The following is a 21,024-nucleotide window of genomic DNA, read 5'->3' as shown; positions in this document are numbered from 1 at the left end:
GCTGACATTCAGGACCATTACATCCATTTATCATTTACTGAATGGACAGGGCAGACACCAATTACAATAGTTGGGATGAGGATTTAATTATGTATATATAACTGTCAAATCACTATGTTGTACACTTGGAACCAATATAATATTGCCTGTTAACTACAATAAAAAAATACAAATAAATATATATACACATAGATTTTAAAAGGACAGGGCTGCTTCTTTATGAGAAAGCAAAGTTGTTTCAGGCCCCACAGCCAGAAAAATGTTCATTATGACTGGCTTTTTATTTGACACTCTAATTCCTGTAACTACATTACCTTCTCTGTGTGGCCTGCCACATTTCTCAGAGCTGATTCACGGCCAATGTGTATGTGACATTTTGGGGGTATTAAACTCATCTGGGGTATTAATTCCACCCAGAAATCAGATTTTCTCTTTTATGTCTTAAATACCATAGCTTATGTTTTTTAATAGATACTTTTTGGAACATGGCAGGGTAGAAATAAAAGAATTACACAATTATTGGAAAAAAATAAGGCTACTACAATTTCCACCCATACTTGGTTAAGGTGCTTCCTTGAAATAAAAAATGGCCCTACACCATGGCCCAGTGACTTTCCAACAATAAATAACAAATCACTTGTAGATCATTTAATAAGGCAAGATGTGGTAATATTTGCCCTTACCATTTAAGACAAGGTAGATGCACAATTGTCTTCCTTCTCATGAGCCTCCAAGAAAGGTTCATAGTTTATATAAAGATTTGAGAGCTCTTTGGAACAAAATCCAGAAAAACTTGACGTTAGATCTTCTGGAGAATTGGGTGCAAGTCATAGACCCAGGAAACTGCACACACCACAAACTTGCATTCAGTTTCTGGTGGTCCATAGATATCTTCCACATCCACTTAGGAGCTTGAAGAACTCCTTTCTGGAAAATGGCAATCTTAGACACAAGCCACTAGAGCTCAGAGACTGTCCTGAGAGAAAAATCCTGCGTATTACATGATTTTCATGTAAAAGGTTCAAAGATGGGTAAGGGATTAGGGATAGCTCCTACTCACATTACTTAGTAATTAAATTCTCATACTGTGATTAACTGCCTCAAAATACCCTGCTTTTTCAGTGACTCCACATGATCACTCTGTATTGTACAGCAGTAAGCCCTGCCTCATCCAACTTCCTTACCCAGGCCTATTACTCCTCACAGGACCTCCCTCCACCTAATATTAAATTGTCGGTGTTTGCCTCCAGTGACTAGAACATAAGTTCCATGAGGGCAGAACTTTGTTTTGCTCAAGGATGTACCTCTGGAGTGTTTAAGAGGCACTCAGATGTTTATTGAATAAATATTCTACAGGATTCTCTACAGCAGGTTTTTGTAAATAGTTTTACGGAACTCAGTCATGCTCATTCACTTACATATCACATATGACAGCTTTCACACAATAATGGCAGAGCTGAAGACTTGCACAGGGACCACATAGCCTGCAAAGCCTCAAATATTTACTGTATCTGGCCCTTTACAGAAAAAGATGACTGACCCCCAGTAGCATTCATTTGGTCCTTATTTCTCAAGCTAGATTGGAAGCACCCCAGGTACAGAAGTTAGGTCCTAATACTCCTTAGTGCCTAGAACAGAGTAGATGCTTAAAAATAGCTCACTACACAAATACAGATTTCCGACATAAAATATAAATTATTCTTGTACAGTTAAATATAGAGTTAGTGTTTTCCATCCTCTGCATTTCTAGCACGGGCACGAGCAAAGAATACCTATGTTCAGTGTTTTGGGGGACAGAGAAGAGATACTGATACTAAGTAGTAGTGAGCTTTCTAGTTCAAACTCACAATCATATTATCTTTATAATGTGAATCCAACACAGCTGGAAAGCTCCTCCTTGTTATATTTCGGGAAAATGATTTTGAGGTGAACCACAGTTATTTTCTCTATGTCAAAATCATTTTGATGATGTATCATTTCTTTTTATGCTGGCGCATCATGGGTGCTCAGCGGTCACCAAGTGGATCGCTCTCTCAGAAGCATTGTGGTCATTAAGTTTTGCAAATTACTATTACCTGAAAAAGGGCATCAAGATTTTTATCCCTTTGCCAATTCTAATATATGCTCATCATTTCCCAATCCTTTAAATTATGGACTTTATTTTCATTCTCTTAAAAAGTTTAATTTACATAGGTGTCATTGGTTTTAAGAAACTGAAGAGTAAGTGGCCAATTCTAGGCATGATTTCAGCGTGCGTGCAGAGGTGAACAAATAGAGACTTTTTCATATTAGGTATGTCATTTGAAAACATCGTAGCCCATGGACTAAGAAAGAAATGGGAAGGGCTAGGAACCTTACTGAATTATCTTTGCCAAGTTATTGTGAATAAGAAACAATATACACAATGATATACAATCACTTGAGAAAACTGTTGTTTATTTAGAAAAAGGATTACACTGGTAGAATTCAGTTGATAAAAAAATTTTCTTTTAAAAATGTCATTGTGAAACTTTCCCAGATGAAAGTTCAGTAATACAAAGCTTCTCTAGCTGTAGAATTAAACACAATTAACTTTTGATCCCCCCTCCCACCAATTTGTCTAACATAATTACAAGAAAAAATGGCGAAAGACAAGTGAGTAGTGGTACCTCCTTCTTTTTTTTCAAGATATTAATGTTGTATACATACTATATAAAATGATTCCTAAGCATTGCGTAAGACTGCTCTCACTTTGTTTTTAGTGACCAATATTAACAATAGGACAAATAATAAATTTAAACTGAGTTTTAAAATGAGGTAAATTCAAAATGGTTCAATATTGTTCTTTTTGTTTCAAACAATGGAAAGGAAGCATTTCAGACTGAAACAAACAAACAAAAAACCCCCAACTAAACCCAGGCAATGCTTAGTTAACCTAAAATGAAATTCTGTACACATGTAACCTTATTTGCTTTTTGGGAACTGTATGCAGCACATTGTGCTAAAAGTATGGAATAGTTAACACTTTCAGTCATTTATTGGAAATAAACATGTAGAAACTAAGCAAAAAGTTAAAAACTTTAATGCACAACTCAACTTCCAAGTTTTCAGCACGGAGCAATAAAGCAGATAAATGAATAATTTAAGTAGATGCAAATGGACCGGACCTCTTCATTCATAATTCTTGGCAATCAACTCAGGAAAATTAATTTCTTCACACAGCTGAACAATTCCATTCCAATCTCATCTGAAAGAAAGAAGGTGATTATATTGACAGACAAAAAAGGAAAAGAGGAGAAAGGAAAGGAAAAAGGGAGGGAGAAAGGAGGGGAAGGGGGGAGATAGACGGGGAAGAGGGAAAGCAGGAGGGAAGGAGAGGAGGGGAGAGGAAGAAAGGAAGATTGATTTAAGAAAGAAATCGGTGAGTTCTGTCAGTAACAAAGGCTTGAATAAAGTCTCTCAATGATGATGAAAAATATCTGTGTATTTTTGATCATCTACTCTTAGAAACCATTAAAGACAGGGCACACTTCTAAAAAAACCAGTGAATATTTTGGCTGTAAGAGGGAGGGATCAGAAGAGAAAAAGGAGGGAAAAATGAAATAGAAGTAAAACATTCCACAGGGGCAAGCAACAGCTTGTCAAAAGTAAACAGAACACACAGCAATGAAAAGGAATTAATTTTACATGATCAACAACAAAAAAATGACATTTCATTTTTCACAAGGACACAATTTTAACAGTGACTTATATTAAGATGCAATTTCTGCTAAATTATAAAAATTGCTTTAAAAATATCTTGACTTCATTATAGTCATTTACTTTTATGTATTGACATTTTTCAAATACTGCATATTGAAATAAATTCAAAACATGATCATTACATGTGGCAAATAGCTTCATATCTGTCTAATATTGTTCTCAAATTTTAAACTAATGCTTAATGCATTAAACTTTATTGACAAAATACTACATTCAAATATTTCATAAAACCAGAGCTAGAAGGGCCTTAGAAATCATATGCATGATATGCTGACAAATAATTTACATACTGTTTCTATACAGCATTCTGTTTATACCAAGTATAATCTTGACATTACCAATTGTAGTTGTAGATACACTAAACTTGAACTTACAATTTTAATACCTAAAATCCATTGTTCATGTCCATCATTTATGACAGAAAAACAAAATGTGGTAGTACACATTCATACAGTGGAGCATCATTCAGTTATAAAAAGAAATGAGGTTCTGATACATGCTGCAACATGGATGAACCCTGAAAACATGATGCTAAATAACAGAAGCCAGACACAAAAGGCTGCATATTTCATTATTTCATTTTTGTGAAATATCTGAAACAGGCAAAGTCATGAAGACAGAAAGTACATTATTTGTTCCAGGGGCTGGGGCAAGGGGAGAATTGGGGCCTCTTTTTGGGGTGATGGAAATGCTCTAGAATTACTGGTGATTGTTACAACATAGTGATTATACTAAAAACCACTTTTAAATGGCAATTTTTATGTTCTGTAAATTTTATCTCAAATTTTTTAAATTACCCCCCAAAAAGTCAATATTCTAATAAAGAGTATCATGATATCAGTAGACATATAGGGCCATAAGTAGAATAATAAATCGATTTTCAATCATCAAGATGTCACAATAGAATTACATCAATGATAGTTTTGATGACATATTTAAGGGCATATCAAAGGATAAACCTGTTGTTCCTGTTAAAATACACGAAGATGATTTTTCTCAGGAACTGAAATTAAAATTTTAAAACATGATTCCAAAATCCTCCAGCAATATAATCATCCCAATATTGTCAAGCTTATAGGAGTTCACACACAAATACCGCCTATCTACAACATTAAAGAATTGGTGCCAGGAGGTGATTTCCTCTCCTTCTGAGAAAGGATAACTAAAACAGTGAAATTTTCATTAGAGGCTGCTTCTGGATGGTGAATCTTGAGTAAAAACTGTATACACAGGGACCTTGCTGCAAGAAACTGCCTGGAGGTGAAAACAATACTCTGAAAATCAGTGACTTTGGAATGTCTCATCAAGAGGATGGTGGTGTGCATTCATCTTCTGACTAAAAGCAGACTCCGATTAAATGGACAGCACCAGAAGCTCTTAGTTAGGGGAGAGAACATTCTGAGAGTGATGCATGGAGCTTTGGCATCCTCCTCTGGGAGACCTTCAGCTTAGGGGTCGGTCCCTGCCCTGGAATGACAAATCAGCAAGCACAAGAGCAAGTGGGAAGAAGATATGGGAGGTCAGCCTCTCAGCAGTGTCCAGAGCATATTTATAAAATAATGCTGAAGTGTTGGGATAACAAACTTGAAAAGTGCACTCAAAGGCAGTGAACTTCAGAAAGAACTGCCATTAAGAAGAAAGTCGTACAGTGATTGAACAGTGCCAAACTCAGCCTTCAGGACTCTGTCCTCCAGCAGAGTAGTATTTGCTTCTCATTAACAATGAATTTATACCACATTGCCTGGAACATTCTTCCAAGGTTTTTCTTTTAATTAACTATTTTTAAAAAAATATGCGCTACTTTAACCATTGTAAATAAGAAAAAGGCTCTAAATGCAAGAGATCAAATAGATCTCTCTTTTTCACACCTAGGCCTGTTGATGTTTCTCAAAGGGTTTCAGTTCAGAGCTCGGTGTCCTCCATCCAAGACACTTCTATTCTACCACGGCTATAAACTGCCTTGGAAATACCATGTTTGCAGGACACATTCCAAAAAAGCAGGCTTTCCACTCTGCGAAGACAGTATTATATCTGTAAAAATCACTTTCTACTGGGAATTCTCTGGGCATCCTTGGGCTTCCCCCACCCCCTGACCTTTTTTTTGGCCAGACATAGGCCCTATTTATTATACTAGTAAAGTCATTTCCCTATATTCCACCATGTCCTCCTCCTTTGTCAGGACATCAGGAAACTATTGCACAAAATGCCCTCAAAGAGCACCTTCTCAGAGTTGAGATAGCTGATTTCAAATGATGTTATAGAGTGCTGACATCAAGAAGCAAGTTTGAAAAGTTACGGTGTTCTGGAGAAAAGAGCAGCTAGACTGGTGATCAACACAGAGAAGAAAAGCAAATATAAAACCAGCCTTCTTATCAGAGGTATACCTCATAAACACACACACAATACTTTCTAATTTGATGATCACATTCACCAACAAGGTCCTAAAAAATGTTTCAATAATTCTCAGATTCCTCATAAAAGAGCCCTCGTGATGGCAACAGATTTTTTTTTAGAGAAGTCATAAACTACAAGCCCACCAAATTCATTATTTTTAGTTCAGTGTCTTCACCGCAACGGAAGTATCCCCAAATTTAGTTCCCTTCATTTGCACGAGTGTCTGAAGCTGTCAGGATTTCATGATCCTACTTCTCACACATACACACACACCACCCCGAGTACAAAGATATATATGGGTGAAGGTGACAATTTAAAAAATGAAGAAAGAAGTTATAGGAAAAACACAGGGACAACTCTCCTAATTCTTCATTATTCCTTCATTTACCTATATACTACTATCTAGAAATTCTTATCATGGCAAACACAGTCCCTGAGATGTTCCATGTAGATAACATATAACACAGTTAAAACGAACTGAACCTTAGCATACTCCGGATAAATGCATGTGTAGGGATAGTGCCTAAGAGGTAAATGTGGCAGGGGAGCCTTTTAAATGCTCACACCCACGTCTAGATAAAAAACAGCACAGCACACGGTAGCAAATATTTGGTCTACCTTAAGTGGAAGAACAGAAACAGAAAAATCCTCTTGTTCTCTCCAACTATTTGGTGTCCATGAATACCAGTGCACAGAACTCACACCAAGTACTTTAAAGAGTATACAGGATGATAATGAAGGGAAAAATAGTTTCTATCATTTCAATCTCCTAATGAAATTTTCACACACATTTAATGATTATTACACACAGAACCAAATGCAAGCATAATAAACCTATTCTCAAAAAATATGTTGCAGCACACAAAGAAATTTATCCTTATACAGTATACTATCAAATGCTGTAAATAAATTGAATCTTCTTTTGAGGGCAAAAACAAAACAAAAAAAGCCAGTGCTATTTCTCATCAATCCCCAAGAGATGTACATGTCTCTATTAAAGTTAACAGAGTATCCAAAACACAGCAAGTAATAAAGAAAAATACTTGACTGTTTGATTGGAACGAAGTGATGATGTAACTGCCTTCAACAAGATCACAATCTAAGGAGAGGGTCATATGACACACTTGTATATACACAGGAATCAGTGGCTAGGACGCTGTAGGCAAGCTGACACACACACAAACACACACATAAACAATGGGGAACTACTGAGAAAGAAACTTAACTGAACACTCCCTACTCCAATACATATTACCAGCATCTAGGGCTATGCCTTGAAATGGCAAAACATTCCTAAAATAAACCATCTTTGAGCACTTAGTAGGCCAGTTTCCAAGTACAGACTGAAGAAAAAGTCTCAGAACAGGAATTACAAATCAGTTGTTTACAGGAGCCAGTTCATAATGGAAACAAATGAAGTGAACAGGATGGGGACAGACTGAGGTAAACTATAAAGAATAAAGACTCACTCTATATGAGAGGTGCAAGTACCTAGGTAGGTCTAGCTGACTGTTGCTATGAAGAATTCAGGAGACGATGCTGCCAGATTTTCCAGTTCTTCAAGAGGAACTGATACTTGGATTTTGTCAACTCTTCCTTTTTAAAGGCAACCAATTTACAAAATGGTAAATATTGTGTGAGATCAAAAAGGTACACCTAACAAGCCACATTCTGCCCAAGGTCTGAGAATTTGCAACCTTGGTTTTAAAGGGTGAGAGAATTAGGACACATATGAAACTGGAGGTGAAAGATGGACTACAAAATGTATTAGGCCTCACTGGAGTGAAGGATTAGAATAGGAATGTAGCATATTATAAACACTGATGGAAAGGTTAGAGCTAGTTGCTTATGTTCTTTGAAACTAAGAATCAAAGTCCAAGAAGACCGAGCTTCTCAAAGTCTGTGAGCAAGTCTCAGTTTAGCACAGCACCTACTTCACAAAAGGACTCTCAAAAGGTAGCTGAACTCAATATTCATGAATTGAGAACCACACGCATCAAAGTAAAACTGAGAAGCTAAGGGATAGTTCTACCAGGAAAACTTCAATAGGCAGAATTTTAAAAGATGAAACTATGACCTATACCCTGAAAACTACAAGACACTCTTAAGAGAAATTAAAGAGGTCACAAATGGAAACTCATCCCATGCTCTTCGCTAGGAAGAGTTAATATGGTCAAAATGGCCATCCTGCCCAAAGCAATACACAGATTTGATGCAATCCCTATCAAATTACCAACAGCATTCTTCAATGAACTGGAACAAATAATTCAAAAATTCATATGGAACCGTCAAAGACCCCAAATAGCCAAACCAATCCTGAGAAGTAATCAAGCGTCCCACTTCCATATTTCATGTATTTGAGAAGGTTAACTGGAGAGACCACATAAAAGCTAATAAGGCTTTCAGCATTTGAGCCATATACTATAAGGGTACAATTCTAAACATGACCAGCATCAAAGTCTTCCATTCTACTGATTAAAAACATCAATAAGATGAAAAGGATATTGTTTCTTCTCTTCCCTTCCTCTTGAACTGTCCCATTTCTCTTTCCTTTCTATCTTTTCTTTATCATGCCTAGACTCCTATAAGGAATGGCGGAATTAGTTCGGGAAGGGAAAACCAATTATAAAAAAACAGCTCAAAATCCTTTTTCATCACCCACCAGTCACAAATTTTTCTTCAAAAACTTACTTAATAAATATGAGACCAAAAGCACAATCAACAAAAGAAAACATTGGACTTCATCAAAAGTGAAAACTTTGATGCATCAAAGAACACCATCAAGAAAGTGAAAAGGCACCTACAGAATGGGAGCAAAACATTTGCAAATCATGTATCTCATAATGGTCTAGTACCCAGACTACATAAGGAATTCGTATGATTGAGCAACAAAAAGACAATCTAATTAAAAAACGGTCAAGGCATCTGAATACACTTATCCAAAGAAGGCATACAAATGGCCAACAAGCACATGAAAAGATTCTCAACATCATTAGCCATTAAGGAAATGCAAATCAAAACCATGAGATACCACTTTAAGCCCATGAGGATCAATATAATAAAAAGCAAAACAAAAACAAAATAACAAGCGTTGGCAAGGATGTACAGAAATTGGCACCCTCACACATTGCTTGCAGAAATGTCAACTGTGTAGCCATTGTGGAAGTTTGGCAATTCCTCAAAAAGTTAAACATAGCATTACCATGTAACCTAGAAATTCCACTTCTGGGTATACACACAAAATAACTGAAAACAGGCATTGAAACAAATACTTCACAGCAGCACACAAATGTTCATAGCAGCACTATCCACAATGGCCAAAAGGTGGAAAAGAACACAGAAGTCCATCAACTGAGGATAAACAAATGCTGTACATCACACTAGGGAATATTATTCAGAGATGAAAAAAAGAAGTACTAATACATGCTACACAATGGAAGAATTCCCAATACATTATGCCTAGTGAAAGAAGTCAGACTACATTATTATACAATTCCATTTATATGAAATATCTAAAATTGGTAAATTCATAGAGACAGAAAGCAGATTAGTAGTTGCCAGGGGCTAAAGGGAGGGAGAAATGGAGAATTATTGCTTAATGGGAATGGGGTTTCCCTTTGGAGTGATGAAAATATTTTGGAACTAGAGATGATTGCATAACATTATAAATATACTAAATGTCACTGAATTCTACACTTTAAAATAATTAATTTTATGTTATGTGAATTTTACCTCAATTGCAAAAAATACTTATGAAAAGGAGCAGACTCCCATTTAAGAACTATTAATATATGGAATACATTTTTAATATAGGCCATAATAATGCTTAATAAACACTTTAAACTTTAATAATGAGTTGCTTATTACTAAATTATTACTTTATGGCAAATGCATGAGATATGTTTTGAATATCATCCACTAGTATCTAAGAAAATGCACACTACCTAATTTGAAAATGAAAAAAGTTTGCAAACAAGCTTACCAGGAGAAAATGTTATAGAAATATGTTTAAAAACCACGGTTGATAAAGACTTTATGACAATGTAAGGATCAGGGAGAATACATCTGACCATCTTTTAATCTCATGAATGAAGAGAAACTAAAAGCACCGTTGGTAGAGAAAAAAGAGAACACAGAAAGAAGGCTGAACCATGAACAGAGAAGTAGGTGGGAGTGGAATGGAGAGGAAAGGAATTTTACAAGTAAACCAATTCTACCTTCCCAGTAATTTGGGACTGAACTGGCTCTAGTTCCCCAAAAACCTGCCCTCCCTCAAAGCCTCCTCTTCCCACCTCCAAATAATTAACAGACTATTTGTGACTATAAAAAATCCCTCAGTATTTGCTAACTTTTCAGAGTTGGCTTTCTAAGAAAAACCATATTGTTCCTTTGTTTCCCTAATTTACCTTTTTGCCAAAAGAGATTTTATCCATCTTTTCAGATTTAAATGAATCGCCGCTTTTTTCTTTGCCTGAAGATTTTGACATTTTTTCCTTGTCTTTCTCATTTGGATAAGGAGACTCACATGGACTTTCACTTTTGCGCTTTGGAACCCCCACTAAAATTATAAAAAAGAATCATGAAAGCTTCTTCTAATTGAGGGTGATGACTGCTTTGAAAGTATTAATAAGTCTACCTACTTATTCCATTTTCCTCTTTTTGTCTCTTGGTTAAGTCTGGTGGTACTTGACGGTCATTGTTTGAGTGATCCTAGAACCAAGAATCATGAACTACATTGATCAAGAGTTTATGCTTTTGTTTTATTAAAATATTACTCTTACACAAGAAGGGCATAGCTAACTAGCACTGGAGAGTATTTGCCATAGTTTCACATACTTGGTAAAATGACATGAAAGACAAGCAGAGCTGGCAGAAATTATTAGGCTGAAGATCCTTATTACTGTAGAAGATTCACACTTTAAGATGAAAATGCCAGTTATCAGACTGCCATGCAACAAACTAGTACTTTTAAAAAGGCAACAAAACATGCTACTGTATATAATAGCTTTCCAAACTAGTTTTAAAAAAATTACAAACCCTTTTCCGCTCTTTCCTGTCCTTTTCATCTTTTTTCTCTTTCTCTGGATCTTTCCCTTGACTTGTCCAAATCTTTCTTGTCCATTTCTCTCTCCTTACTCTTGGACAGTGGTGGAGCATGATTAATGTAGAGCTGTTAAATTAAGGCAATATTACTAAAGATTATTAGTTTGCCAGTATTGGCATCATTTGCTTGATTGTTTATTTAATGAAAGACAACTGGTAGTTAGACCCAAAGTCAAAACTGGTCAGCAGTCTGGATTATGAGAGATTAAATAAAAACAGCAGGACACAAATTATGCAAAGACTTCAATTCCTGGCCGTATAAAAATGATAATTTAAACCCAATCAGTGAATTCTTGCCTCAACTGAGACTCATTAGTAAATTTGTAAATTAGTAAATAGCTCCAGTTCCTTATACAGCTCTCTTATGAAGACCTGTAACTACCGTTACAAGAGTCCGTATATGATAAATAGTAACTAGACTTTCTCTACTGTGAAAAAAATACAAGCCTCTACACAATCATAGAAATTTTGAATAGTTTTACCGTCCACTGATAGGCAATCGATGACAGTGGACAGAAGTATAAAAATAAAACCAAGCTGTAAGTTTACTGGTCTTTTCTGCCTCAGCATACACCATGCATAGATTATCCTAAATTATTTTTACAAATGTAAAGGCTGTACATTCTTTACTTTAGAAAGTGCTCCAATTTACATCAAATAATCACAACTGACTACGAAATTTGTCTAACTATTGGTTCTAAATAGCCCAGAAAACCACATAGTCATCTGCGAATGATGAAACAACTCAAAAAGACTGAAAAATGATGAAATAATGTTCTCTGCCTATTCTTTCTCTGCCAAAAGGCCCAGAGGCAATAAAAACAGACAAAGATCAAAGATATGCTAACTTTAAATAATTAAAAAGATGACCTTACTTATGCAAGCTGTTAATATGGAAATCCATTATAAAAGAAAATATGAAGGAAGTTATCAGATGTCTAACCTTATGGCATTTATAACTGTGCTACAAGCTTTTTAAGACATATGTATTAGTCAGCAGAATACGGACTAGAACTCATTACATAACTACACAGTTCTAGATACACCTTAGGAATGAAAAGAAAGGTGAGGCAAAAGTCAAGTATTTTTACATGAGGAAATCCTTTGATATTCAGAGGAATATGTGAAAAGAGACAACCATCAGTCTGAAAATTAAAAGAAACACATTTTTTAACACCATCAAATATTTCCAATTTCAGTTGGCTCAGAAATACTGCCATAGCAATGCAGAAGTAGATTCTTTAAAATTTCATTGTGGAAAAGTTGTTGATCAAATGAAATAGACAAAATGTTTGTTAATAACAAAGATCAAGAGAATGAGAAACAATCATCAAAGTGCTTGTCTGAAAGGTACTCCTGCTGGGTATAATGCCCTAAATGACACTCAAGATTTTATAACTGTAATGCTTATTCATGTCTTAATATTACTTATGAAACTGACAAAGGAAATAATATATTACCGCAATACTCAAAGATTTCCCTAAGGGAAGTATTGCCCAATTCTCTTGATCAAAAAAAAATTTTTTATTACAAATGAGCAGGCACACGCACACACAGCCTCCACAAGGATGAAGTTTTTAACTGTGTCTAACTTGAATTCTGTATTGCAAGGAACTGAGAAACCTAAAAATTCTTAGTTTAGAAATGTACCCAATTCTATTTCTTCTTTCTAACCTTTAAGAACAGTTTGGATCACAATACCCTTTTCTACAAAAACATATCATCTCTCACTGCATAGAGAATAAATGCATACAACTTAGCATGGACATTTCAAGTTCTTCACAATCTTTGCACAATTATGTCCTACTGTGAAGCAATCCAATGTATTCGTGTTGTGACTACCACTGCTTCCTAACACCCTGTCCTTCCCAGCAGTTCTCAGGTGCTCCCTTTTATCTTAATCTCCAAAGACTAAAGACAGCTCAAAAGCCACTAACACTTCAACCATCCTTCAATTCAATTTCCGGTGAACTCTTGTATTATTTCATATAACCTTTTTCGTGACAGATTATTTCCTATCAATTTCATGGCTTTTGTTTTTGTCCATACATAGTTTCCATATGATAGGGGAGCTAGTATGTCTTTTCTACCTTTACACACTTCCCAGTGCCTTGTACACACAGTGAGTACTCAATACAAGTTTGCAAAATAAAATCATTGATTTGTTAAAGTGATCTGCATGTAGCATTGTTGGGTTTTTTTTTCTGATTTGCTTTTAGTTTTGGCATTGGGATCATTAGGTCCAAAAAACAATTTGATAATTCAAAATCTGTTTAAGAGAACATTGCTTTTACTTAGGCTACAATGTATAAAGATGGGCTCAGAATTCAAAGCTGAATTGTTTTTAAGGTGGTTATGGTTGCCCTCAAATTACAGAGCAGCCTGTGGCATCTTACTACACTGATGGACAGTGACTTCATGGGGCGTGAAGGGGACTCAATAATATGGGTGAATGTAGTAATCACACTGTTTTTCATGTGAAATCTTCATAAGAACGTATATCAATAATTCCTTAATAAAAAAATTACAGAGCGGCCTGCTTAAAGTAACAAGCTTTTCTCACACTTTCTTCATCAGTATAGCTGCTGGAATAGCTAGGTGAAAACACAGCTGACCAAAAGTGGAAATATGCCAGCTGGAATTTGGGGGTTAAAAGGTGAACTGAGAGAAAAGATTTAGATACTAAATTAGGCTTAGGCTTTTCTCCCTTTAATTAATCTTACTTGAAAGGACAAGTCCATGTTACTTTTACCACTGATTAGAAGGTGAAAATAGTAAATAATTTAATAAAAATGAGGATCCCAGGGACAAAACATAACTAAAAGGTTAAACAAAGGAGGGAAACAATTTTATATGTCTGAGTGACAAGGTAACATGAAAAAATAGACACACGTCTTTCAAATCCTCTAAAAAGTAAGAGCTACCCCAGGAAACAGTGAGTTTATATACAGCATCGATTTTAGAGATCAAAGCCCCGCAAAATTTTTTAAAGACATTCATATGCTATTAAATTTTCCTAGACACGTGAAAATGCAACATCAACTCCTATGCAGACCAGTAAACACTGGATGTTTGACCAAAGGCCAAAGGCATTAAGAGTTCATTTCAAATATTTACTGATCACCTAACCATATTGTCAGCGTACTATATACTAAGCACTAAGGACCTGAAAAGTGGTTGAGTCACAATTGTTAGAAGCATATTCATATGCCATTTTCTAATTTTTCTGACTTAATGTGGAATAAATCTACTGAATTTTAAATGCCCACAAAAATCACCATCTTTTTTAAAAGGGGGAGGACAGACTGACTTGAATCACTGTAATTTAAACAAGATGAACACACTAAAGCAGCTAGGAACCCTTTCAACTACTGTTGAAGCAGGTGCTAAGAATCAAGGAGCTACAATTTTTGTTGCAACATTTTTTCATTGTGGTGGGAACATTTGAGTAACCTTAATTTTAGTCCAAGATTTGGCACTAACAACTTATATGCCACTGAGAAAGGATCAAGAACTTAAGTCAGTTTATCGAGAAAGATGCTACCACCTGCTCTATCTATCTACCTCACAGCGCTGTTATAGCATGAAATGAGATAACATATGTTCATCTCACATATGTTTTATTTTCAAAATATTTTCACAAATATAAGAAACTATAATATTCATCAATGATCAGAAATTCCAGTCACCTGTAACAGCAGGTTTCAAACTGCTTCAAAGTATGTTTCAGGAAATAAACACTCACAAGGTAACATTGTTAATCCATGAATTTTAAATAGCCCACACAAGCCACTGATGGTTAAGACTAACACAGACAATCTGGTTATGAAAACCTACTATATTATAATACATATTTAATTTAGTCAATAAAAAGTTACTTTAAAAGAAAGCATTCGCAGTACAGCTGATAGTCTTGATTAATACAGGACAATCTAAAAACAGTGCTATGAATTCAGAGCACAGGCACATTGGCTAAAGTGTTAAAAATTAGTCCTCATTTGCCATTGATATTTCATTATAAAGCTACAGAACTAAAAGCAGTAATGTCAACTGATTTTGTTTTAAAATTTCATTTTGCATTGGTCCACCAGTAAGAAATCATACTTAGCAGATATAAAAGGAGGCAAAGTAGAAAAGCAGAGTGAAAAGAGGGTACAAGTTTTATCATAAAGACAAAATAACATGAACAATGGACAATTCAACTACAATAAAATGAACTCGTAATAAGATACACAAACTGCACATTCTTCTTAGTAGCAGAATACTCAAGAAAGAAGAATAATAGGCAAGACAATACTGACATGTAAACACAACCATCAAGTTGAGTATTCCCCTCCTGGAGAAAGGTTGGTTTACATTAACCATATTTCTTGATATTATACAACTGCCAAAAAGGTAGCTTGGCAGAGGCAATAATATAAGACTTTTATGGATTGAGATGGGCTCACTTTTTAGAAAGTTATGTGAATACATTAGATTTATTTTTTGGTCTTTTGCATTGTCTAAAATCAAAATCAACTCCCCAAAACAAACCAACAACCCATTCCCCAAAAAACTTATTTCCAGATTCTGAAGCATAATAAGATAATGCATAACACAGCAAGTAAGGAAAGAATATAGGAATGTCCCCACATCATACATATTTGATAACAATCTCAGTAAAAGAGGCCACTGTCATCCATTGTTTGTAATAGGTATTTTTAAAGGTTATTCTCTTAGCTTATTGAACACTTACTAGGGCGAGGGTCATCTACTAAATAAATGAAATAAACACTTTTTCGTTTTACTTAGGCGTGATGATTTTAAGACTCAAACCTTTGCTGAAGACTTCTTGAGTTCGATGAGACTGTCCTGCAGAAAATGAATGGAGATGACAGGTGAGCTGGCATAGTTCTCGGAACCCAGAGGAACTTTGGGAAAGATGGCTGTAAGCTGGAAATAAACCAGCTACTTCTTGCAAGGATAAATCTTATGATGTCATTATTATACGAATATCAACAATAAAAAACAAAAGTAAAACCATATAATGGAATTGTAATGTTGAAAAAACAATTGTATGCACTCAATGTAACAAAAATCTTTCTCTGCTGAGAATTCAAAAATAAATGTCAGTGCCACATTTTTCATAATACTGTACTTAAGTTATAAGTAATATTAAGAGACTTAAGAAAGCAAAACATTTTTCTGCACAAAAAGTTTAAAATAGTGGAGTTCACTGTGGAAGAACATTATCTTACATTTTCATAGTTTGTAATCGGGAGGCTTCAAATTTTACTTCAATTGTGACTCTACCATACACATTTTCATCCTTGCCAGAAAACTGAGTGGCATTACATTAACAAGAAAACAAAAAGGTATTCTATAAGAGAGTAATCACTTTTTTTGCAGTGATTCTGATGGTGAATCTCATACCTCCCACAAAAAAAAGCACTTAAAAAAAAAAGAAACCAATTAGAGTATTCCACCACAGTGCTCTTGACAAAGAATTAGTTAACTTACAGTTTTAAAAGTTCAACATACTGCAAATTCAAATATTCCATGAAATTAGATGACTTTAGAATTAAAATTAAATATGGGGCAAGGAATGGCTACCCCGAGTCTTCAAGAAGGCTACACCCAGGATTTTGTGCTGCAGTTGAATGCCTGGGATTTCTCTGCTGGGTGGTAGGACTGGATGCCACATCTGCTTTTATTGTAATGCAAAGTTCAACTTGTTGGGAAACCAATGGGTATAAACAAACCTCCAAGGGAAGATACAACGGAAGCTGCATGTTCACTGAATATACACAACTACAGGAGAACTGATCACCAAGTAGACTTTAAAATGGAACTCCTTTCAAGACTCCTTCTTAGAAGGCACACATCGGTCTGATGCTCATCAAGAAGCTTGATGAATTCAGAGGTATCTTGTTTATCCTGTATCATCCAGGAAGTCTTCAGTGCTATAAATTCATCAATATTTATGCTGAAAAATATGCTTCATTCTGCTGAAAAGTCTCGTTTGCTTGTAGCTACCATTGCACCCCAAAAATGACTGCTTAAAGCAATGAGGGTAAAATTTCTCCTGCACTTTGAAATGCTATAAAATTAGTGCTAGGTCCTTGAAGTTTTAATATTTTTATAATAAAAATACTCTATAGGAAAAAATATCAGTCCACCAATACATAAAAATTTTATTTTCTAATGCAACATAAAACCTCCAGTGGCTCCGGTCAATACTTGGCACAAGACTTGAAGGAAGTCAGGACACGTATTCCAAACAGGTGAGCCTAACATGGACGCTGCCTTCCTCAGGCTATACTAACCTTTACTGTCAAGGAATATGATGGAGAATGGTGTGTATCAATTTTGCGGCGTTTTTGTTCTGTTGGGCAAAAGAAATAGTGATAATAAGGTATATTTCCACTTTTTCCAAATACTTAAAAAAAAACCCACCAACTTTTAGGTAATTAAGTATTACTTCCCCCAGTAGAGTCCCTAGATAACTTTCCAAAACAAGGAAATTGAAAACAACCATGCATTACAACATGCAACGTTAAACAAATATAAAGAAAGGTAAACTTGCCCCTTTCAGGCTCTGCAATAACTGATTGGGGAACAGGTGACTTTAAGGACCCAGAAACAGATACTTTTTCTCCTCCTTTAGCATTTTCCTTTGATTTCATTTCCTTTACTATATCTCTTTCTCTGGATGGCTCCTTTTTTCTTTCCTTTTCTTGAGTAGATTTTTATTCTACATTGGGGCCGGTGGTCTTGAATTTCTCATCTTTAGCTTTTTCTTCTTTCTTGAATTTTTCTTTCTCTTTGTCAGACTTAGGTGTTCTTTCCTTCATTTCTCTTGCTTTTTCATCTTTATTTGGCCGTTCTTCCTTTGGTTTTTCTTTACCATCTTTACCAAGTACCCTGGCCTCTGGACTCGTAGCTGGAGTCTTTTCTTTTTTCTCTTTTTCTTTCTCTTTCCCTTTCTCCTTGCCATTTTCTTTAACAGATTTGCTGCTTAGGAATACAAATATGAGATTTTAGGACAAATGGTCATAAAATACACTCCATGAAATGTTTTAAATCATAAACAAAGGTTTCTTAGTGGCTTCAAAATTCTAGAAGAGTAGCCCTTTGAAAACTGAAGAACAACTTTAAATGAAAAAGTACTTCTTTATCCAGTAAGTAATAAATAACCAAATTCATGAAGAGCAGATTAAGAAGAATGATTTAAGTGATGTCAGGCCATTTTCTTGCATATTTTCATAAACTTGGGAGATTACAAATGAACATAACCAAAAATTGTCCCACAAGTCAACTGAAGGTGCTACTATCAGGAACTGGATACCTGACTGGATGAATCACTTGCTGGTCTAAATCAGCATAGGCTTCTCTTACGTAAATAATCCTTACCCAGACTGTCTACAGCAAACACTCAATCCTAAAATGTTTCTTGACTTCATCACCTACCTTCCCCTGCATACCCCAGCAGGGGAAACAGAGTCAGTCTCAGCTTATACAAAACATAATGAGGATGGTAAGCACATAACCAAAACAAGGGTACATACAAAATTTCAAAGCCCAACATAAATGACTTTCATTTCACAGCATTCAACTACCTTTCATTCATGTCTAATGAGGTTCATCATGTACGAATTCAGAATTTTGTGTATCAATGACACTTCAATAAAATAAAATAAAAAGAATTCAGAATTTTGACATATAGCACAGTGTTCCTACCTGTTAAAGCAAATATTTCCATTGCTTGAATTTCCTTTTGGTGTAGCACTAGAAGCTTTATTAACAGCTTTCACACCGCACTGAGATCTCTCCCTTGATTTATCTGAAATAAAGGTAAGGATTTATTTGACCACCCCCTAAATGTAAATAAACTATAATTTCACAGCAAAATGATTACAGATTGATTAGAAGGAAATAAAGGGCTGATGACTTTTTGATAGTTACATACTCCTACTTAGGGAATAAAAAGTAATACTAAGCTTGCATTTTACTTGTCATGTGATACAAAACATTTCAGTTGGTTGAAACAAAATGTGTTACTTATAAATTTCTATAAATAAGCATACCAGTCTCATCATTACTGCTTTCATCAGATTTAGATGCACTTCCTGTCGATGATGGAGAAGGCCCACCACCAGGCCCATTTTGTACACTGGCAACTGCATTCCTCGGAGAGGGGTCTTTGTGATGAAACTCATTTTCAGGTATCATGTATGACTTTCTACTTTTCAACTGCCCCGAGTAGCTGGAAGTCACACAAAGGGTTTACATATACAAATACAAATAAAAAAATACAAACATGGGGTTTAAAAGAATAAAATTATCAAGTTATTCACTCCACTACTTGGGTCCAGAAAATAAAAAATATTAATTTTCAGTGTTCTTGAAGGTCTTTATAGGAACCCTAGATGCTTCCTTAAAAATAAAAATTTCAGGGCTCTCTTGCCCCCTCCTGTCATGAGCCAGCTCTGTCCTCTCACTGTATCTCTCAATAAAAGCCTCTCCCTGGCTCTACCTTGGGTGTTTGCTAAGTTCATTCTTCGGCTCCACGAACAAGAACCCCAGCACCATCTTTGGGGGCTCGTCCAGGACAGCTTTGGAGAAGCCATAAAACTGCAAATAGGAATAGAAATGGAACCTAGAATAGAAGTGCCCATATTCTGAGGCCCTCTTGACTGACCAGTGATGGGGACCTAACTGCACCCTTTACTGTACCCCCTCTCAGCATGAAGCAGCCAGAGTGGTCATTGCCCCCTTTTCCTAGCAGCAGCTAGGGTCTCTATCTGTAGAGGGGGAAATGAGACAGGGACCAAGGATGTAGTCAGAGTAGGGTGAGGGCCTCCGGAAAAAGCAAGGTAGGATATTTACACTCAGAGCAATGTAACTACATACAAGGAAACCCCCTACCAAAACTCTGTGTTAAACATTAAGCTCTAGAGTCATTCTTCTGTGACATCAATTCATATTCCCCAGATAAAGGAAAGTAGCCTGTTTTTATTATGCTAATCATTTGCAATCATGTGTGAGATTAACTTTAGCATGCTTTGTCTAGCATAGTTGTCTCATCAAGGACAAACATCCTAAGACCACTTTTAACAAGTCCACACCCCTAAGCCCTTTATCAGTTCCACAAAGTCCTCAACTGCCTATAAATCCCCTAGACAAGCACCACCCCAGGCTCTTTGGTCCCCTCCTGGCAGAGCTCTGTCCTCTCACTGTATCTCTCACTAAAAGCCTCTCCTAAAAAAAATTTTAGTGTGAACCAATCCTTAAATGAAGACGCTTTTCTTTGCTATTGATGAGCTGATTATCTGACGATGAAATGACATTTCCTTCAAACCAAGATATATTGGATGTCACTTTTGAAAGTATCATCCAGTATAGACTGGAAGCTGATAATTGGAAGTGACAACTCTCAACAGCCTGTGGGAACATGAACGCATAATCTCCCATAATTTCCTGAGGTAAAACAGAAGATAAACTTCACCACTGTAAAACATTTTAAAGTCTTCAGAATCCTTCTGTCATCTAGTCTCATAAATCACATTAAAGTATAATTGTGTTACCTCATAGCCATTGCATATAGATCTGGCCTCTTCTCTTTTTCTTCTTGGCAGATTTTATATACTCTTCTTTCCAAAACCTGACCCAGATTCAATACTTTTGGGTACCAAGGAAGTATTTTTGTTAGCACAATCAAGATATTCCTGATGTGAGTATACTCACCTGTTTCAAGGCAATGCACCGATGCCTACAACAAACATTTTAAGATATGTCATTATAAAA

The 21,024-nt window shown here is 35.7% G+C and overlaps 1 protein-coding gene and 1 pseudogene across 1 annotated transcript in view; one reads left to right on the top strand and one right to left on the bottom strand.

Annotated features, from left to right (window-relative positions):
* Positions 1-2,465: 2,465 nt before the first annotated feature.
* LOC118969644 (THO complex subunit 2-like) overlaps positions 2,466-21,024 on the bottom strand; it is a 133,395-nt gene continuing 114,836 nt past the window's right edge. Inside the window, 11 exon segments of the mRNA XM_073222184.1 lie at positions 2,466-3,226; positions 10,542-10,693; positions 10,776-10,845; positions 11,173-11,212; positions 11,214-11,305; positions 16,054-16,089; positions 17,544-17,602; positions 17,804-18,231; positions 18,958-19,060; positions 19,305-19,483; positions 20,805-20,989. Coding sequence (XP_073078285.1) covers positions 3,194-3,226; positions 10,542-10,693; positions 10,776-10,845; positions 11,173-11,212; positions 11,214-11,305; positions 16,054-16,089; positions 17,544-17,602; positions 17,804-18,231; positions 18,958-19,060; positions 19,305-19,483; positions 20,805-20,989 — 1,377 coding nt within the window. The 3' untranslated portion in view covers positions 2,466-3,193.
* LOC140848467 (tyrosine-protein kinase Fer-like) lies at positions 4,352-5,351 on the top strand (annotated as a pseudogene).

The sequence above is a fragment of the Manis javanica genome, chromosome 1 (genome assembly GCF_040802235.1).
Source record: "Manis javanica isolate MJ-LG chromosome 1, MJ_LKY, whole genome shotgun sequence".
NCBI lineage: Eukaryota > Metazoa > Chordata > Mammalia > Pholidota > Manidae > Manis > Manis javanica.
Note: the sequence above shows the minus strand (reverse complement) of the source record. Positions and strands in the feature narration are given on the sequence as shown.